This window comes from Serpula lacrymans (genome assembly GCF_000218685.1).
Source record: "Serpula lacrymans var. lacrymans S7.9 unplaced genomic scaffold SERLAscaffold_5, whole genome shotgun sequence".
Taxonomy (NCBI): domain Eukaryota; kingdom Fungi; phylum Basidiomycota; class Agaricomycetes; order Boletales; family Serpulaceae; genus Serpula; species Serpula lacrymans.
In genome coordinates this window covers 1,051,972-1,069,822 of record NW_006763294.1, presented here as the reverse complement: position 1 = coordinate 1,069,822, position 17,851 = coordinate 1,051,972, and the positions used below count along the sequence as shown (strand labels likewise).

Below are 17,851 nucleotides of genomic sequence, written 5' to 3'. Positions count from 1 at the left end.
GCTGTCAAAAAGATGTGGCGTTGGATCAGAATATATGAGTAACTTATCAAGCCGCAAGCCCGCCTACCCACCTTTGGGAACGAAGAGAAGGGAAATGTCGTAGGAGAAACCCCACCCCCTTTCCTACGTTAACTAAAACGCCCAAAATGGTGATGTGATAATGCCGGTTTGACTGACCTCATTGTGCGGCAGCGTCCACTTGATTTCCGTATCCCCGTTACCGGTGTTGTTGGCATAAGCAATGGTTTGTATGGACTATGCATACCAATGCTATAAAAAACCCCAAGGTATAAGCATTGAGAAATACATCCCGTTAACATCATTTCCCCCTCAGCACACCTCTAAAGTCGCAAAAACTACCGCTATGACCAAAGTCACTGGATACGAATTCTCTACAACTGGAGACGAAGTTGTCTCTCGATTCCAAGACAGTATTAAGGGAAAAACTAGTGAGCATCGCTCATTCGTTCCACCTCCACTACTAGTCCACTGACTTGGATCCATTTCAGTTGTCATCACAGGCCCAGGTCAAGGTGGCATTGGTTCTGAGACAGCAGTGGCGCTTGCTGCAGCAGCTCCAGCTTTACTCATTCTCACTGGTCGCACCGAGTCGAAAATCACTCCGGTTATCTTGGAAATCGAGTCAAAAAATTCAGCCGTCAAGGTCCAGTTCGTCAAACTGGATCTCAGCTCGCAAGCTTCCGTACGCTCCGCTGCGGCAGTGATAAACGAAAGTGTTGAGAAGATCGATATATTGATCAACAATGCAGGAATCATGGCCTGCCCGTATGAAAAAAGCGTAGATGGCATCGAATTGCAATTTGCGACCAATCATATTGGGCACTTCTTGCTAACGAAGCTTGTCATGCAAAAAATTTTGAATGCGGGGCCTGGTTCGAGAATTGTCAATGTATCGAGCGTTGGTCACAGAATGGCAGGGGTCAGATTTGACGATTATAACTTCCAGGTGGGATTATTCACCTTGTTTGCGTAGTATCCGTAACAACATCCTTTTACTAACACCCTCGCGACAGGATGGCAAAGCGTACTCCGAGTGGGAAGCCTATGGCCAATCGAAGACCGCCAATATCTTGTTTACTTACTCCCTCGCCAAAAAGCTGGGGGGCAAAGGTGTCTTTGCTTATTCACTGCATCCCGGGTGTACGTAAATTTTCCATCGTCACCTTTTGGTACTCACGGTCCATACAGCGATCAGGAGTGGTCTTCAAGTTCATCTGAACGAATCTAATCTTCCCAAGGGTTTTGCTCTCCTGGCCGCTGCAGACGCAAAGACGGGACAATCATACGCTCCTGAGCCAGTAAAGACTCTGCAACAGGGGTGTGCGACAACCCTCGTTGCTGCACTTGATCCGTCCCTCGAAGCTCACAATGGTGCGTTTCTCTGGAACTCAGACATTGCGGATCCCTTACCGCCTGCCCACGCTACGAGTGAGGAGAATGCGGAGAAGCTATGGGTTTTGAGCGAGACCTTGGTAGGAGAGAAGTTTGAGTTTGTGATATGAGACAGAGTTGATGCATGCTCTGTACGTGTACTAATATTAAGTTTGAGAACCTTGGATTAGCATGGCTATCGTTCTTGTGTCCAATTAGAATTATTCACAATAAGCACCTCGCTTCTGTCCGATGCTTATCTATGTTGTGGCGCAATGGCTGATTACGAGAACCTCTCGTTCCAATGATTTGCAGCGGCATAACGTGCGTTGCGTCATTGAGCGATGACAATTCACAAGGTCACTTGTCATTGGGTAGAATGAGGTCAGCAAGGGAAACTATTGCAATGCTATACTGAAAATGGCTCATATATAAACGGGATATCCCCCCCGCTATTCTTAAATCCCCCATTTCCCACTCTTACTATCATCCCTTACATTATTACAATGGGCATTCCTGACGAAAAAATCCATCCAGTTGCGACTGGAGTTGCTATCAAGACCGTCGAGAAACATCAAGAACCTCAGGAGCTAGTATTTTACTCAGGATGGGTGTGTGTTTTTGATGCCAATACCTCTATATGCGCGCGACTAATGTCCCACGAACTTCTCAGTTCTGTCCATTCAACCAGCGAACATGGATATCTCTCGAAGAGAAGGGCATCCCTTATCAATACAAGGAAGTGAATCCTTACAAGAAAGAAAAACATTTCCTTGGTGTGTTATCACATTTATTTCTATCCGAACAGTAGTTCTCATAACCTTATACTAGATATCAACCCTAAAGGATTAGTCCCAGCCATTGAATACAGAGGGAAGGCTTTATACGAGTCGATCATCCTTTGCGAGTTTCTGGAGGACGCCTACCCTAGCCACAAGCCTCACCTTCTCCCGGTTGACCCATTTGATCGCGCTCATGCGCGCATTTGGATTGACCATTGCACGAAAACTATAGTCTCAGCAACACACCGTCTTCTCCAATCCCAGGACAAGGAGAGCCAGGACAACGCCCGTGAGGAGCTGTACGCAGCGCAAAGAAAACTTGCTAAAGAGGTCAAAGGCCCCTATTTTAATGGTGAAGAGTTTGGCCTGGTGGATATATGCGTTGCGCCTTGGATTGCGCGCGACTATGTTGTCGCAGAGCACCGTGGATACAAAAGGGAAGATGCGAGCAAAGAATGGAAGGAATACGCTGATAGGCTCTCACAACGTGAAAGTGTGGTAAAGACTATGAGTGTGAGTAGTTGTGGATATACTTACAACACATGTGTTGATTTCTTTGACTGCATCAACAGGAAAGGGAGCACTTGAATGTCATTTACGACCGCTACCTTCGAGATGAAGCTCAAAGCGAAGCTGCCAAGGCCACGAGAGCGGGAAGAGAAATTCCTTGAACAAGTGATCTACATTCTGTTATTGCTCAAGACTTTGTATATGCCATTCCATTATATCATATAATGCATTATGTGTACCAATTGTTGTAAATCTGTGTGTAACATCTTATACAAGTAGTGTTTCTTTATGTTGGCGTATCCTCTTATCAGCACAAATATATGTAAACTTTCGTTTGTCTAATGTTCATGTCAGGACTATAAGCTTGCACTATATTTCTTATGTGCCTAATGTACATATAATGGGACATACGGATAATAAAAAATTATAAGTTACATATTATGCATAACTTGCTATTTAATAAGTTAAGTCTATAAGTAAAATTCCACACTCCTCGCTCATCAACCTACCATCTTCGTGGAACTCACAGGTATGGCAACATCCACCTTGACTGGTCTAGAAACCATAGCACAAGATTCCCCGTCGTCGCAACAGTATCCCTGGACCGCTTGTAGCAACGTCTCCGAACGGGAGAATAAATTCCGCAATGCAAACGCGCATTTAGCTAGTTCCTCATCCACAGAACCAACGTCTGCAGTGATGTTTGCTAGAGGCGAAGTTGAACGAACTTGAAGGTTCTGTAAGGCACAATATCAAAGAGCATCAGCAACTGATACTAAATGGGGAAAAAGAGAAGTTATACTCACGAGCTGTGCGATGTACCACCATAGATAGTCTTTCAGGCTCTCGGCGTTACTCTCCATTACGCCAAGAGTTGAAATGAGCTCACGCATCGTCTCCTTGGTGTATATTTCTGCGCTCTTAGGTGACACGCCCCATGGCCACACAGACACATGATCCCACCATCGTCCGTGCCCCATTGCCGAGTCGACACCATCCGCCTGGGTAGCAGACTCGAACCAAGCGACCATACGCTCGGTTGCACCCTGCGCAGATACAAGCCCAGGAAGGCTGCTGTTTACATGCTTGAAAATGGAAGCATATTCAAGACGAAGGTTTGATGCGGTGAGGGAGAGAATGTGTGCAAGATCTGAGCGTTGACTGGTTTTTGGATTGCGGAGAGCGTGATGTCTGACTTCATGGATCGCGTGTGATAGCTATGAAGGCAAGAGCGGTTTAGCAAGAGTCGCCGTTTCTGAGTTCAAAGCAATACATACCGTCTTTCCAATGAATCCGTGATCAGAGAAATCATGGAACACTACAGTATCGAGACCATCCATCTGTAGGTTAGAGAATGCTTCCAAAGTGCTCGCGAGATCTCTAGAGTTTGAAGGGAAACCAGAATGCTGAAGCTTGCAAGTGATTTTTGCTAGCCTGTGAACAGATACATAAGTTTCGTTTGTTGATACAACAAAGAAATCACACACCTTTCTCTGTTTTCCTGGAAGAAGGCGTCGGCTGGAACACCCATGCTTTCTACGAGCAAGAGTATTGTACTTGCGTGTTCGATTTGCTCGAACAAGAAATGCGCTCCAGCTGCTTCGGTTACATGGGAAGACTCAATTTTTCTGACTGACAATCTCCGAATTATTGGAGTCGTAGTGATTGTCGCTTTTGCAGCCTTGAGGTGACTAATAAGGGGACGGATGATACCTTCATTATTTGTGTTATGCAGCCACTGTAGCTTATCCTTTAGCCAGAGACACAACAAGCATTAACAAAAAGGCTTTACCGAAGGTTCCGACACTCTGATGAGTTCCATCAACACAACCACGATAACAAGCCACTGAAAGGTGGCCACAATAGCACGACATGCGGAGGAGACCATCAAACTCAGCAACTCCATGACGAATCCCACGAGTTGGCCCAGGTTGAAGAGGAATAAGAGAGCATTATCTTCATTCTCAATCTCTTCTGCCGTTCTAAGCCTGCGCTGGGTGGATGATGGACCTCTGTAGACACGGCCCGAGAGTGCCAATGGCTGATACATGCATTTATGGGTCTGAGCACGATGTGCGTGACGAGAAGCCACATGGGCTGGTGAATGGTCAAGAGGAGTTCGCATAGCTAATCTTGACATCGATAGCTTGAGACACAATCACAGATGGTACGGTAGATGGCGACGATAGGATGTTCTTGCAGTATAATTCGTAAGATTGGTCGTGAAAACTGCACCAGTCAGTTTGTCGATATCGATTGCCGTCGAGTGACGAGGTGTCGAATGCATGGTCCAACGTGTATTTAAGCGGGAGGATGCTGGTACCGCGTTGAGCTAGACAAAAGGCAATCATACTGGAGATCACTATTATTGCAGAACACTAATTGTGAATACTGTGATTCCTTAAGGACTAGTGAATCTGGGGTTTCACAGCCAGCGTTCGCCTTTTGTGTTCTCCATAGAGACAGACAGGAGGAATGAGGTGTTTTCTGGCAGACACAATAGGCGTGTCCTCGGTCGTGGTGGCAGCGGTGATAGAAGTTATGGGCATACCCGCCAACTTTGAGCATGCAAAACGCAACATTCGCGGAGTAGCGGAAACAAAATTGCTGCTGTCGTCAAGGAGACCAAAGGAAAACGGCAACATTCCGGAGTTATTACTACAGCCCCTAAAAGCATGTGTGAGTTTCCTGTAATTTCAAGGCAAAAGTGCAGTTGTAGGTATTCGTATGCTTTGTACGGTTGTGTATCACCATAATGTGCGAACTATTTCTTTTGCCCTGGACCACGCCGCATAACACGAAACCGATAAATACTTCAATTCTCTTCTTATGCACAAAATATTTACAAGAAAAACAATCCCATAATTGCAGAGACAAACAACCAACCACTAAACGGAAAGTCCAGATGAACCAAGAAAAACCGTGCTAGTCAATCACTCTGCTTCATGTCCACACTTTAGTTGGTGGTGACGGAAACGCTGTAGCTGTTGATCATGAGCTCAGCAGAACCGGTGAAGGGCTCAGTTCCAGTCTCGATTGATTGGAGGTACTGCCAGAGCGTGCATTATTAATTTATCTGGCCTTCAGACGTCAAAGGAGTACTCACGAGAGAAGAGGAAACACCCTCGTTGTCAATGAGGTAGGCTAGATAGATTACATTAGCCAGTGCAAGAGAAATCATAGACTTAGTGCCTACTGAAGAAGTCGTTGAGGTCGACATCGAAGTCGTTAATGTTTCCATCCTGGCTGACGAACGAGATGGTCTCCCAGTTGGAGTTGGGACCCGTCCAGATGTTCCAGGTGTAACCAGCAAGCGAGACATCAGAGGTGGCGAGAGAGCCGACGGGTTGAATACCACCGAGACCAGAGAGCCAGATCATGCTGCGAAATATTCAATGCACTGTGTTTGATTTGGTGGTCACCTCAACTCACATTTCGTAGGACGAGTCAGCGGAAGCCTGAGCACCATCAGCGGTGGTACCGATCCAGATATCATAGCTATGGCTTGTGTCAGAATAAACAGCGTTTTTCAGCTCAAAAACACGTACGAAACATCAGCACGAATGTCACTAGACTGGGTCACGTAGTCCCAGTCCCAGGCCGTGGGAGCCGTAGCGATGTCACTGAGCTATGTTAGGGGTGAATTCGTTCGTGTTTGTTCAAATTTTATCAGACGACTACTGACCAACATGCCCTTGGCAGTGGTGGACGCGGCATTGGTGTCTTCGGGGACGCGTTAGTAATGCATCAATCCAAGCTAAATAACACGATACTAACAGGTCTTGACATCGTTCTCGTTGTCAGCCCATGCCCAGGTGGTGGACCAGGAGATGTCGTTGCCGGAGGTGCTGATGAGGGTGGCGTTTTGGGAACCAGTCCCGTCAGCTGTTCAATGATATATCAGGACTTGGTTCTTGGCAGCTTGGGAACACGAAGGTTGACTTACCGATACCCCACTGGTTGTTGCAGAGAGTGTAGTCACCCTGAGTCACACAGTCGTATTGACCGGAAAGAGTTGTCTGACCCTTGGCAAGGGCGATGAGACCAGAGACGAATGCGAGTGAGAGGAACATCTTTTGAGATTTGAGTAGTAGCTGTGATTATTGAACCTAAGCTGAGGAAAGCATGTCGTTGTACGCTGACTTTTATACAAGTTCACGACAATCAAAATTGGAACTGGAGAACACACAGGGTTGACAGTCGTCAATGTTCATGTTGCATAGATGCGAGATTCACCCGCACACCAAGTATATTTGCACCTTTCTCATAGCTATTACCGGCTCTTCTGTAGTTAGGTCGGCCACAGTGCCTGCAGTTTGTCACATGTCTGAACCTTGTTATGCCGACAGAGAGTGGATGAGAACATATGAGAAGAGAGTCCTTGTGCGCAAGCTCCACAACGTTGATCCGGGTAAAGAGCCGATTCATTATTGGCATATCCAGGTTCGAGGTAAACAGAACTTGGATATGGCGATCGTGATAGATGCAGAAATTGACAATCCCTTGTTTTCGGCTGGTCAATCAAACTGTCAAGTGAAAATGTCTCACCGACAACCTGCAGATATATTTCCGAGCCTCCACGATTGTATTTTCTGTAGAGTGTGAGGTTATCTTGCTATTATCAGTTCGTGAGGAGCCTGAAAGTAGTGTACTGTGCTATTATGCATCGTGGTGGTCATAGTCATACCCGCGGGTGACAACGCCACCACGCTGGTGTATGTACAAAATATGCCTCAGGTCTCTTTTTTTCCAGGTCCTCGTAGGGTAATTAGTGCTCGCTATATGACTTCATAATGCTACTTGAAAATAGGGGAGGGTGATACATACGACAAGTAAATATGTTCTATAATAGTTAACGTCGCGGGAACAAACCCGTCATAGCTTTAGAGATGGTCCTCCTGCATTCTCCGAATCCGAACGAAGTGGGTTATTTACTAGTTCTTGTTCCTCCATAACAGGTGAGCTCGGTACCGCATTTTCTCGCGACGAGTGCTTGCTTTTATCCGGTGTCACAGACAAAAAATTGACAACGAGTGACCAAAGATTGTTCGCGCTTAACTGGCTATCCTCCTGTAAGACCGCCTGGTCCGCAATGCGAGCCAAACGACGAGCTTCCTCCGTATCTCGCCTCGAGACGATGCTGCTTGGGGGCGGCCTTTCGTCTGCGTCAAGTGCCCACGCCCAACTCCAGCTCCCCGAAGCAGCTTTCAATCCTTCCTTGATGCCCTTGTTCCCGGGCTTACGTTTCTCCTTCCCATCGTCCTTACTCTCGGGCAGTGTTAGTGAACCTTGCAGCTGACTCATGTTCCTGTATATGTCCTTCTTGGCAAGCTCGAGGTTGCGTGAACGTTGTTTTTCTATAGTATTCATCGCGCCCGCGAACTTTTTGTCAAATTTAGTCTTGCCTTCAATGTAGCGTCGCACGGCCAGTTCCGATAGAACTCCGATGATATCCGGAGGAACATGAAATGCATCCAGTTCATTTTCGGCCTCCAGAGGTCGAATGACGCCCCGCGTAGAAACGCGCTCACGAATCATTCCTTCTTTCCATGATGGAACACCCTGATAGGTGATGGGCAAAACAAAAAAAAGTCAAGTCAATACAAGGTCTTCTAACTTTGAACAAGTAAACAGACACATACGTCAGCATCATGGTACACAGTTGCTTCACCAGCATACTGGGGTTCATTGGCACCGGAGGAGGACACACTGCGGCCCCGCGGACCGTCGGGCTCGGAACTGTCTATGGGAGGAACCTCTAATGCGGGAGTGCTCAGTGGGGATGCTCCGAAAGCTGGAGATGATGTGCGTGTTGGATTCCCACGGAAGACGGAAGCTGCGCGAGACATTGACCTCTTCAAGGAGCTCTTGGGGCGAGGAAGCATGACAGAATCAACCGTGTTCTGTCGCACATTCCGACCTCGCTGTACGCGATTGGCAAGGTCTGACATCGAGAGAGCACGGGACAAAAATTTGCTAGAAGATTTCTCGCCAGGGCTTGCCTCTTGGGAATTATTCTGCATAACCTGGGATGGCGTCATATTTAAAAACTGCATCCCGTTCAGTCCTCCAGGACTTTGAGGCCCAGCAGTCATTCCTGTGACATGCTTGCAAAACGTTGCGATCGCTCGGTAACAAAATTTCCCGGGAGTAGTGAAAGAAAATAGAACCGGCAAAACGTGAGCAGTATCTAGAAAGTTCCAATTTAGGTATTTGTTTGGTGAACATGAAACTCGGGGGCTAATCCTACCATCGTAGACCTGCAAGTGAACAGATGTTGGCCCATAACGGCCCTCAATTCCAACAAGAGTAGGACATAGCTCCCGAGCATTGTTACTCAGGGGAAACTTAGATGGATTTGCTGCTTTATGTGCCCTGACGAAAGTCACCTGTCAATACAGAGAATTTCTATGCTTAAAACTTACTTACGTATAAATGATTTCGTCCCTAAGGACCTCCTTGTCACTGGCAATAAAGAGCAAAGGAGGCAGTCCTCCGAGGTAGGAAAGGGCAGAACTGACGAGGGGATGCCCTATCAACCCATTTTGGGCATACAAGTGTATTTGCTGGTCTATGGTCAAAGTCTCACCGGACTTCGTGACTAAACGTATAGTTTGATTCGCTGTTGAATCAGCAGGGGGGAGAGAAGCCGTAGCCCCTATGTCAACTGGCATATCTGAAGGTCCTGACTTCTCTCTATCTTCTGAAAGGCTAAACTTTGAGCCTGCTTTCCATTGAGATGCAATGTCACTCTGTGAATCGATACCCATGTCTTTGCCACCGAGGTCCAATCGAACCATCTGACGAATACGACTTCGCAGTCTTGCATGAACGCGACTAGTCAGTTCATCAGACGGTGGAGGCCACAGGGGGCTAGGTTTTTGCATTGAAAGTCCATATACGGGAATGACATCCTATCAAGCGTGTAAGTTCAGGATCTGGCGTCAGAAGTTGATAACCTTATTTTAGTTACTCACCGTGGCAGTATTGGTGTGAATACTGGGAAATGAGTGCGTTAGATCGCACCACGGGGAAACGAGAACACCTCCAGCGGGCATCGGAAGCCCCGTGTCACGAATGACTTGTAGTAGAGCGAGAGTGAGCCCGCCACCGGCAGAATCTCCTGCAACGACGATATGAGCTGGTTTCACTGGTCGATGTGATGCATCAGGCGGGGGCCTGATCAGGAAAAGGTCTGGAAAGAAACGTCCCGAAGTAAGTCCAGGGATTGGGAGCACTAAATCTTACTTACACGCGGCTAGAAGATCTTGAATCGCACAAGGGAAAGGATACTGTGGGGATAATCGATAGTTTACAGCTATTTTCTGATCAGCAGTGATCGGGATAGCCATATATGAAAAAGTCACTACCTAATACACGGCCATTGATCTTTCTTGCATGACGCTGGATACTGTATCTGATTAGGTGACAAAATTAGACAATGCCGTGTTTTTTGAATGAGATTGCTGACCTCTCTTGATCAATGCTACCAAAATAGTATCCACCTGAAAGGACGACGTCACTTGTGTGCCTGCTTAGAAGAGTAAGAGCGACAAACCTCCGTGAGCATACAGTATACAACGCATCTCATCCATTTCCTCGTTATATGTGTCAGTTCCGTTTGATGGCTCCTCCCCTTCTAAGTCGGTATCACTTTTACCCTTGGGAGAAGGATCGGTGGAAGATTTCTTTTGTTTTTCGTAGGCTTTAGTTCGTTTTTTTGCTTCTCGCCAGTCCTTTCGAGCAGTGATCCATTCTGCATCAACACTGACAGCGACAACTTGAGATTTGCACAAGGATGTCGAGTAAAGGATAATTACCCGCTTACACCACGGACTTGCCACCATTTCGTACCACCTACAATTCGTTTAGCAATATCATCTCCACCGAGTGCTTTGATAAGATAAGCTGCAGCTTCGTCACAGCAAGAGATTGGGACAAGTAGTCTGACAGAATGAACCCAGGGAGGTGAAGGTGTTCGGGTGTTGGAAAAAGCCTGCACTTCTTCTACGGTGTGACTACCACTGCGTTAACGTCTGAATATGATACGTGAAAAACGACATACTACGATGCAGCGTCAAGAAATTTCTGAAGACACAGAAAGAGCTTCAATAACCAGACTGAATCAGAAGAGGGATGGATCTGCACCTTTACAATGTTGAAAGCCTCGTCATACAAGAGCTCGTCCTGTCGCAACTGAGTTACAGCCTTTCCGCCATGCACACTCTCCTTTCTGATTCTGTCAAAGTAGTGCTTAACCAGAGTTTCTAAGACGATGGGACCGAGCTTCAGTCCAGCTTTCCGGGTAAGAGAATTTGGCATCCTGGGACTCTCTCTGTGCACATACGACGTCGGTTATAGTACAACTGATATTATAGGCGGAGTGACAGCGACTTGATAGATAGAAAGGAACGTCGTAAGGGCTTCAATGTATTATGTTGGATATTCCGTTACCGAAATACACAGGATTCTGGAAAAGCGAGATAAGCGTATCCCAAGAAAAATTGCGCTTGTAAGTTGGCCGTCCTCAAGGATTGTACATGCTCGTGATGGTCAAAACGATGGCGAGGAGGATAAGAAAGTCTAATGAGCCTGGATCATTGCCCCGCACTTGCAATCACCCTACCACGCGTTTACTCTGGCGCTGGATTGCATCCGGAACAAGGGCCACTCTCGATGCCGCGGCAGGCGCCAAGGCGCAATATCAGTCTGTACCGCCCGCGTTGCGTAAGTCAAAAAAGCTTTCAGCATAACAATGATGCTGAGACTGACATCGAAAGAAATTGCCTGATCCTGAGGCAACGTACTCCCAAACACCACGAACTTTCCCAAAAACTTTTACTAGTAGGACGGAGACGCCCTGTGCCATTGACATGGAGACCATGATATTACACTGTCATGTCACCCTGACAAAGGAAGGGGCTATATCCAATGCGTCGATGTCAAACCAAGTAACAGTATGGGCCAAGTATGGGCCTGTAGTTATGAGTCGAAATGCAAGAGGATGTTGCAAACGGTCAGATGCTCCGGTTCTGTTTAGTAACGCCCATTGGCATCGCATATAGATCATAGATGCCATCGATTGATTCTTGTGTGTCTTCTTCTGTGCATCTACTCTCTTATCTCTTGATCACTGTTGTATTTGCAGGTAAGTTCCATCTCGTTGGACTGGATCTCTTGTGGTGCTTCGTTCCACTAGAATACGCAAACAATCATTATTATGATACTCCATAATCTAACTCCAGCATTCTTCCAGTCAAGGAAGTACAATATATAAACCAGCAGAAGTTGGAGTACAAGGAGCCTCTCAGTCGCTATATTCAACTGGATTTTCGAACCTTCGCCCAGCTACTCCCCCCCACCCCACGTATATTTGGCACTTGAAGCTTGAAGGCTGGAGGCCAACACCAACCATGCATTCCCCGATCAAAATACAGGACCTTACTGGTAAGGTCGTGAAAAGTGAGAAAAATCCCTTTGGACGGGGAGGTTTTGCCCAAGTTTTCAAAGGCGAATATACGAAGGACTCAGTGTCACCTCCCATAGTGGTCAGTTATTGTTCAATTGTCGCTCAGGCTGTTTCTGACCTTCAACTATCAGGTGGCGATCAAGGTCTTACGGCCCTCATATGACGTCGCTGAAACGAATAAGCTTAACGCGGTAGGGATCCTTCTCATCCTACCACTCTAATGGCCACCCAACCCACCGTATAGAAATTGTTACGTGAAGGCCGAGTCTGGAGTGCACTGAAGCACCCGAACATAACACCTTTCTATGGTGTTTGCTATGATCTGGGGATACTGTCCACTCCGTGCCTTGTATGCCCTTACTATAAGAATGGCAGTGTACCGGAATACCTCAGAGTCAACCCAGCAGCTGATAGGATGGAATTAGTACGCATTCTCCATCACTTGGCGCTACGCCTGGCTTAACTTAAACGCTGTGCAGACATGCCAGCTTGCAACAGGATTAGCTTATCTACATAGTCAGCACCCTTCCATTATACATGCGGATATTAAGGCGGTGAGTGGTCAGCTGTGTACGATGAGTAAACATGATGTTCAAATGTCTCCACAGGCTAACGTTCTTGTCAATGATCGATATGAGGCCTGTCTTGCTGATTTTGGCCTATCACGAATGCTAGAAACCTCTGGGTTTACGACAACTACCATTGGGGGGACTTCTCGATGGATGGCGCATGAATTGATCATTCTTCCTGACGACTACGATGATACGGAACAAAACACTAGCCTTTTGTACACGACAGCTACCGACGTTTGGGCCTTTGCCATGACAGTTCTTGAGGTACCGTCTCTTCTTGAACCTTACTCGTCACGATTTTCATTATCCCCTTGTCAGATTCTCACGAGTAGGATACCGTTTGTCCATCTCCAAAGTGAGGTCGCCGTGATTCTTGCGATCAAGCGGGGAGGTCGACCTTTGCACGAATCATATCCTGAAATTAGGGACAGCATTTGGTCGATGTTGGTAAAATGTTGGGAAACAGAGCCAGGCCGCCGGCCGTCCATGAACGAGCTCTCACAATTCTTGCATCATAAACTGGCCAAGGAACGGTTGAACAGAAATCACTGATGTGGTATACATCCGACTTGCTCGATGACTGTCCATTTTTTGAAATGCTGTATGGGGGAACTTGAGAGATTGGTCTCTGCTATTTGTAGTATGAATGACCATCTTAAAGGAATGTTGGATTTGGAAAAACATACACCCGGATACCCACAGCCCGACGTCACGTAGATAATACCATATAAATATGCAATGTATCTTGTATGTCGGCGCCATTTATACCATACAGTTTCAACAATATCATCCTTTTGGTCAGCTTCCAGGTGCTATGACCGTGAAGGTGATCCATGATCCACACAAGGGACATCGAACACGCAAGTGAGAAAATAGTAATATATAGTTCTAGTACATACTAGTAAACATCATAGTTTTGACTTTACGCCAACCTTGTAACCCTCGTCTTCCAGTAGTATCTTGGCTAATTTACCCACAAGGTGGAACAATTGCAAATGCACATAAGCTTGTTCGGAGCTTGCCTGTCTCCGAGCATATCGCGCCGCAATGCCCTGCGAAACCACTGCGAGCTACAAAGCAAGTTAGCATCCAGCGGTAGCGAAACAAAATGTATCCAATGAAAAGACATACTCGGAAGAGCATCCAACTTCTGGCAAACACCATCTCCGTGATTGGGTATGGTTGATTAGTGAGACGGCAGTATTCACGCTCAATAACATCTAGCTGTACTGGAACTTCGAAAGTTGTGTTCCTGAATCCTTTGATGAGCTTGTACTGGGAGTAAATGGCATTTGTAGGCACGTTCTTGGCTTCGACTGCCCAAGGTTGTGTGAAGTTTGCTAGGTCCCCTAGCTGATACGCGGGCAGCTTGAATTAAAATATGCCTGAAAGGGAACAAGGATGTGACTAACCGGGCTACCCAAAGTACACAACTCCCAATCCAATATCGCAATTACACGATTCTCCGTGGGGTGAAACATTATGTTATCCAATTTGTAATCGCCATGGACGATACGAAGACCTGTCTTCCTCTCGTCTGGCAAGTTCTGCCTGTACCATTCTGCCAGTTCATCAAAGAAAGGTATGTTTCCGACCACCTCTCCGGTTTCTACGTCAGCCACCTTTGATTGCGCAATTGCTACACGAGTGAGGGACCGGAGCTGTCGGGGGAAATAGTCACTGGATGGGCCGAAGTTGGAAAGTCCGACGTTGGCAGGAACAAGATTGTGGAGAGCTGCGAGAGCGCGGATCGCAGAAAGCCAGCTGAAAATAAGTATGTAAACAAGACACAAGAACAACGAGACAAATCAATATACCATTCTTTTCGCACTTGAGGTGATACCTCCAACATTCTGCTATCAGTGAATATTCTTCCTTCTAGGTATTGCATGATGTAAAATGGGGTGCCGACGATATTGCAATCTTCACATATCGCAAATGGTTCTGGGACAGGGACAATTTGCTTTGGAGTGGTCGAGGGATTCAAATTATGTTTGTGCAGAGCAGTAAGCATTCTATATTCCCGTTCTATTTGATGTGCTGTTGAAGTGACAAGCTGACCAGCAGGCTTCTTGCGTAATACGAATCGCTTTTGTCTGCAATGACAGCGTTAAACTGGTGTAGAAATCATGTCGTGTGAAGGGTCGCATACCTCGCATCCGTCAAGAAGTAGGTAGGATTGGACTAGCGAACACATCATCGAAGCGCACGGTGGTAAAGATAATGTATGATTCATACCTGACCAAACTAATGCAGTCTGTTAGTTGATAATACGCAGAAAGACATGTCACACGCACTTTGAACTGCTTCACATCAACTGGAGCTGTTACCGCTGGGACATGCTCCGCGAGATAGGCGTTTAGTTTGTCGATGTCGATGTTAGCACGAACGGCGCCGTACTCTCCTCCAATTTTCTTGGGCTTGCATGCAGACATCCTATTAATTATGAAAATAAAAGAGCAGAAAGGTAACACTGAGGTAAATGATAAAGCCTTGAAGATTCCTGACTTACCTTTTGGTCTGTTAAATGCGCCAGTGCCAGTGAGTGATCGTGATATATTGGGCAGTCCGGTGCTAGTTGTAGTAAGGTCCGAGTCCTGGGCGAGCCGGTGTTGAGTTGCCCGGTAACCGATACCCTTCGCTAAACATTATCATTACCTCGGCTCTAGCAAAAGTCAATGTTTTGTTGATGGACTCTGAGGTAACACAGGAACCGTGGTTTCGGGATCGCTCTCGTCTTCATCCTTTCACACTCATCGGACAGCTTAGCGTGTGGATCTTTGCTTGACAAACATCATGATCGCCAGTGCTAATAGATCTTCAGACAGGTGGCGCATCATCCTCAGCTTTGTTTCCGTGGGTCGAAGATTCTCTCAGTACTTTGTGGCAAGGGCATCTGGACGATAATAACTTGAAGAATGACTGGATGGAAATGGTTCACGCGTGGTCTGGGGCACTTGCTATCGGTACCAAGGGCGCATTAAATGTAGTTTCGGTGTCTCGATCCGCAAAGAGTTTTCGTGTCAGCTTGCCAGTGGTACGGTGAATTTCATTTGTGCCAAATGTCCTGGAAGTGATGGGTCTGTAATTGCAGCACGGTCCCGGTGATCATACTGTGCGCAGCATTGCATGGGCTTTGCTTCACAGCGTACCTTTTGAACCGCTGATCCTCATGTCCTCCGAAAGCGTACTTTACATTGTGAATGCCACTCGAGCCCATGTAGCTGGATATATTCGTGGGCATGGCGGCGTGAGTCACGCAATCAGCTTCTACCTTCCCCTGAAACGCTCAATACCCTTTCCTAAGTTTAGTTGATAACGTCGATCGCAGTCCATCCAACGCTTCCTCATATGGTCTGCACAACGTCGAGGGATTTCACCGCTCGAATTTACGATCTCACACAATCTCCAGATCAAGGGATTAATCATATACCTGGGTCGCACAAAGCAACCGATCGTTTATATGGAGCACCTCATGGCTTAAGAATGGTAGAATCTGAGGGCAAAGGGATTGGTAGGTGCACTGTGGTTCTTATGGGAAGTGAATCTGGAGGGCATGCATCTTCAGTCCTCGGCGCTGTGAGTTGAAACATCATAAGCCGGCATTCATTTCTTACTGTGTCACACTTTCGCGTCTAAGGCTTTCCATCCCTCTCTGCCACTGATTGCTACTTGTGGGGTATGTCCCTTGTGGCACTACCTATGCGTGACCAGCTAAAGTAAGCTCCTCAGCTGGATCATGCTGTCAAAATCTGGCGTCTTCCACTTTCCGTCGATGAAAAGCAGCATAGGGAAGACAGGCCCGTCTTCAGTAGTAGTCGAATTCACAAATCTCGGGTTTTGTCCGTGGCTTGGTCGGTCTCTTGCTAAAATAACGGTCCTGTGGCACTGAAGGTGTGTTTTAGGCTAGATCAGGATATCCTGCTTACACACAGTGCGCCTGTCTTGGTGCGAGAGGAGATCGGTGAATCAGTAGAGTTTCATTATGAAGATGGAATAATGGCCGTTTGGTGCTGGCTAGGGCTCGATCGTTACCTGCCCCCGGGTCAGCCTTGGAGCGAGAAATCTGTTCCAGGTTGCAAATCGGTGAGTTTCATTACAGGTTCATGTAATTTTATTGTAATATTCTCCATAGGATTATCGAGATAGTTGTGCGTTATATATCAAAACTGTTATATTGTGCCAAGCTCATATTAATTACTACAGTTTCGTTCAAAATGCTGGCAAGTGCTTCTCTTCCTCAAGAAACACGCGATCTCCGTGTTTATCGGATGCCCACTCGTGATCCCCTGGTGATAATCTCACTACCGAGCTCAATTCGACTAGTCAATGTCATTCATCTTCCAAAACGCAAAGTCCAACCCTTTCCTCTCGATAAGGATGTACTGGCTGAAGCCACAGCACGTCAACTCGACGACGGGGAGGAGGATGAGGTTGTTTCTGTGATGGGCGCACAGAACAGCAAGCCTGCAATGGTTGAAGGCTGGGAGATCAGGGTTCCGAATTTCACCCTCGAATCGCCACAGCAAGTGCAGCACTCGATAATGGGTTTGAATGGGTCCCTCCTTGTTGCAGCTGGTTCCAAGGGAACTGTTTGGTTTTGGCAGACGAAATGATCACCATACTTCGATGTCAACATGGACCTATAACCATTCTCACATATAAAGGTCCAACATTCAGTTAACACGTGGGTCGATCATGACACTTGATACTTACCATTTACTATCTTGTTTTACTCTACATTGTCTTGATATCTTAGGCCAAGTGTATAACAAAAATTCACTTCTCCCCTGGCTGGCAGAGCTAAGGGTTTTTTTTTTTTTTAAATGGCCCGTTGCATGCTGTTGTAACTTTACAAGTCAATATGCTTATATTCACCGCTACTTTTTCGTCGACACAACTTCGTCTTGAGTAAGAAATAGGTAAACACATCACAGTAAGATGTTCTAAAGAAAAACAACGATAAAGTAAAGAAGTCGTGCAGGCTGACTCGAACCTGCAGCTTGCGGATATGCGGCGTTCCGGAAAATTCCACCAGCCGAAGCGAGCCGAGATTTTTTTTACGGACGCAGTAATGATTATATAAGATTACGCGGCATAAAATTTTGGTACAAGTTCTCCCTTTC

The 17,851-nt window shown here is 46.6% G+C and overlaps 8 protein-coding genes across 8 annotated transcripts; 4 read left to right on the top strand and 4 right to left on the bottom strand.

Moving 5' to 3' along the window:
* Nucleotides 1-307: 307 nt before the first annotated feature.
* SERLADRAFT_463440 (uncharacterized protein) lies at nt 308-1,654 on the top strand (the record flags this gene model as incomplete). The annotated part of the gene is made up of 4 exons (XM_007316515.1): nt 308-449; nt 510-967; nt 1,035-1,161; nt 1,210-1,654. 4 exons carry the CDS (start codon nt 365-367, stop codon nt 1,521-1,523), a joined length of 984 nt encoding a protein of 327 aa, XP_007316577.1.
* A 49-nt stretch (nt 1,655-1,703) lies between these two features.
* On the top strand, nt 1,704-3,035 carry SERLADRAFT_463437 (uncharacterized protein; the record flags this gene model as incomplete). Its single annotated transcript, XM_007316514.1, has 4 exons — nt 1,704-2,003; nt 2,066-2,168; nt 2,224-2,687; nt 2,747-3,035. 4 exons carry the CDS (start codon nt 1,899-1,901, stop codon nt 2,843-2,845), a joined length of 771 nt encoding a protein of 256 aa, XP_007316576.1.
* Nucleotides 3,036-3,148: 113 nt separating this feature from the next.
* SERLADRAFT_414460 (uncharacterized protein) lies at nt 3,149-4,734 on the bottom strand (the record flags this gene model as incomplete). The annotated part of the gene is made up of 6 exons (XM_007316513.1): nt 3,149-3,154; nt 3,212-3,421; nt 3,491-3,901; nt 3,962-4,118; nt 4,172-4,434; nt 4,477-4,734. The coding sequence occupies 6 exons, from the start codon at nt 4,732-4,734 to the stop codon at nt 3,149-3,151; spliced, it is 1,305 nt and encodes a 434-aa protein (XP_007316575.1).
* A 988-nt stretch (nt 4,735-5,722) lies between these two features.
* Nucleotides 5,723-11,006, bottom strand: SERLADRAFT_414458 (uncharacterized protein; the record flags this gene model as incomplete). Its single annotated transcript, XM_007316512.1, has 21 exons — nt 5,723-5,733; nt 5,791-5,828; nt 5,881-6,065; nt 6,117-6,182; nt 6,233-6,312; nt 6,370-6,407; nt 6,462-6,569; nt 6,631-6,860; nt 6,927-8,246; nt 8,327-8,874; nt 8,935-9,059; nt 9,114-9,598; nt 9,662-9,683; nt 9,711-9,879; nt 9,937-9,976; nt 10,062-10,101; nt 10,156-10,189; nt 10,243-10,464; nt 10,539-10,708; nt 10,750-10,772; nt 10,833-11,006. 13 exons carry the CDS (start codon nt 11,004-11,006, stop codon nt 7,560-7,562), a joined length of 2,739 nt encoding a protein of 912 aa, XP_007316574.1.
* A 1,091-nt stretch (nt 11,007-12,097) lies between these two features.
* On the top strand, nt 12,098-13,277 carry SERLADRAFT_436216 (uncharacterized protein; the record flags this gene model as incomplete). The annotated part of the gene is made up of 6 exons (XM_007316511.1): nt 12,098-12,232; nt 12,285-12,344; nt 12,398-12,577; nt 12,633-12,707; nt 12,762-12,989; nt 13,044-13,277. 6 exons carry the CDS (start codon nt 12,098-12,100, stop codon nt 13,275-13,277), a joined length of 912 nt encoding a protein of 303 aa, XP_007316573.1.
* A 179-nt stretch (nt 13,278-13,456) lies between these two features.
* On the bottom strand, nt 13,457-15,295 carry SERLADRAFT_463430 (uncharacterized protein; the record flags this gene model as incomplete). Its single annotated transcript, XM_007316510.1, has 7 exons — nt 13,457-13,795; nt 13,857-14,078; nt 14,138-14,489; nt 14,543-14,821; nt 14,878-14,909; nt 14,964-14,972; nt 15,023-15,295. 7 exons carry the CDS (start codon nt 15,158-15,160, stop codon nt 13,634-13,636), a joined length of 1,194 nt encoding a protein of 397 aa, XP_007316572.1.
* A 118-nt stretch (nt 15,296-15,413) lies between these two features.
* SERLADRAFT_385028 (uncharacterized protein) lies at nt 15,414-16,001 on the bottom strand (the record flags this gene model as incomplete). Its single annotated transcript, XM_007316509.1, has 2 exons — nt 15,414-15,762; nt 15,820-16,001. Coding segments are annotated over 2 exons (186 nt in total), but the record flags the coding sequence as incomplete, so codon positions are not given.
* A 36-nt stretch (nt 16,002-16,037) lies between these two features.
* Nucleotides 16,038-17,545, top strand: SERLADRAFT_463426 (uncharacterized protein; the record flags this gene model as incomplete). Its single annotated transcript, XM_007316508.1, has 6 exons — nt 16,038-16,304; nt 16,366-16,404; nt 16,458-16,579; nt 16,631-16,811; nt 16,861-16,876; nt 16,932-17,545. 6 exons carry the CDS (start codon nt 16,077-16,079, stop codon nt 17,339-17,341), a joined length of 996 nt encoding a protein of 331 aa, XP_007316570.1.
* Between the last annotated feature and the right edge of the window lie 306 nt (nt 17,546-17,851).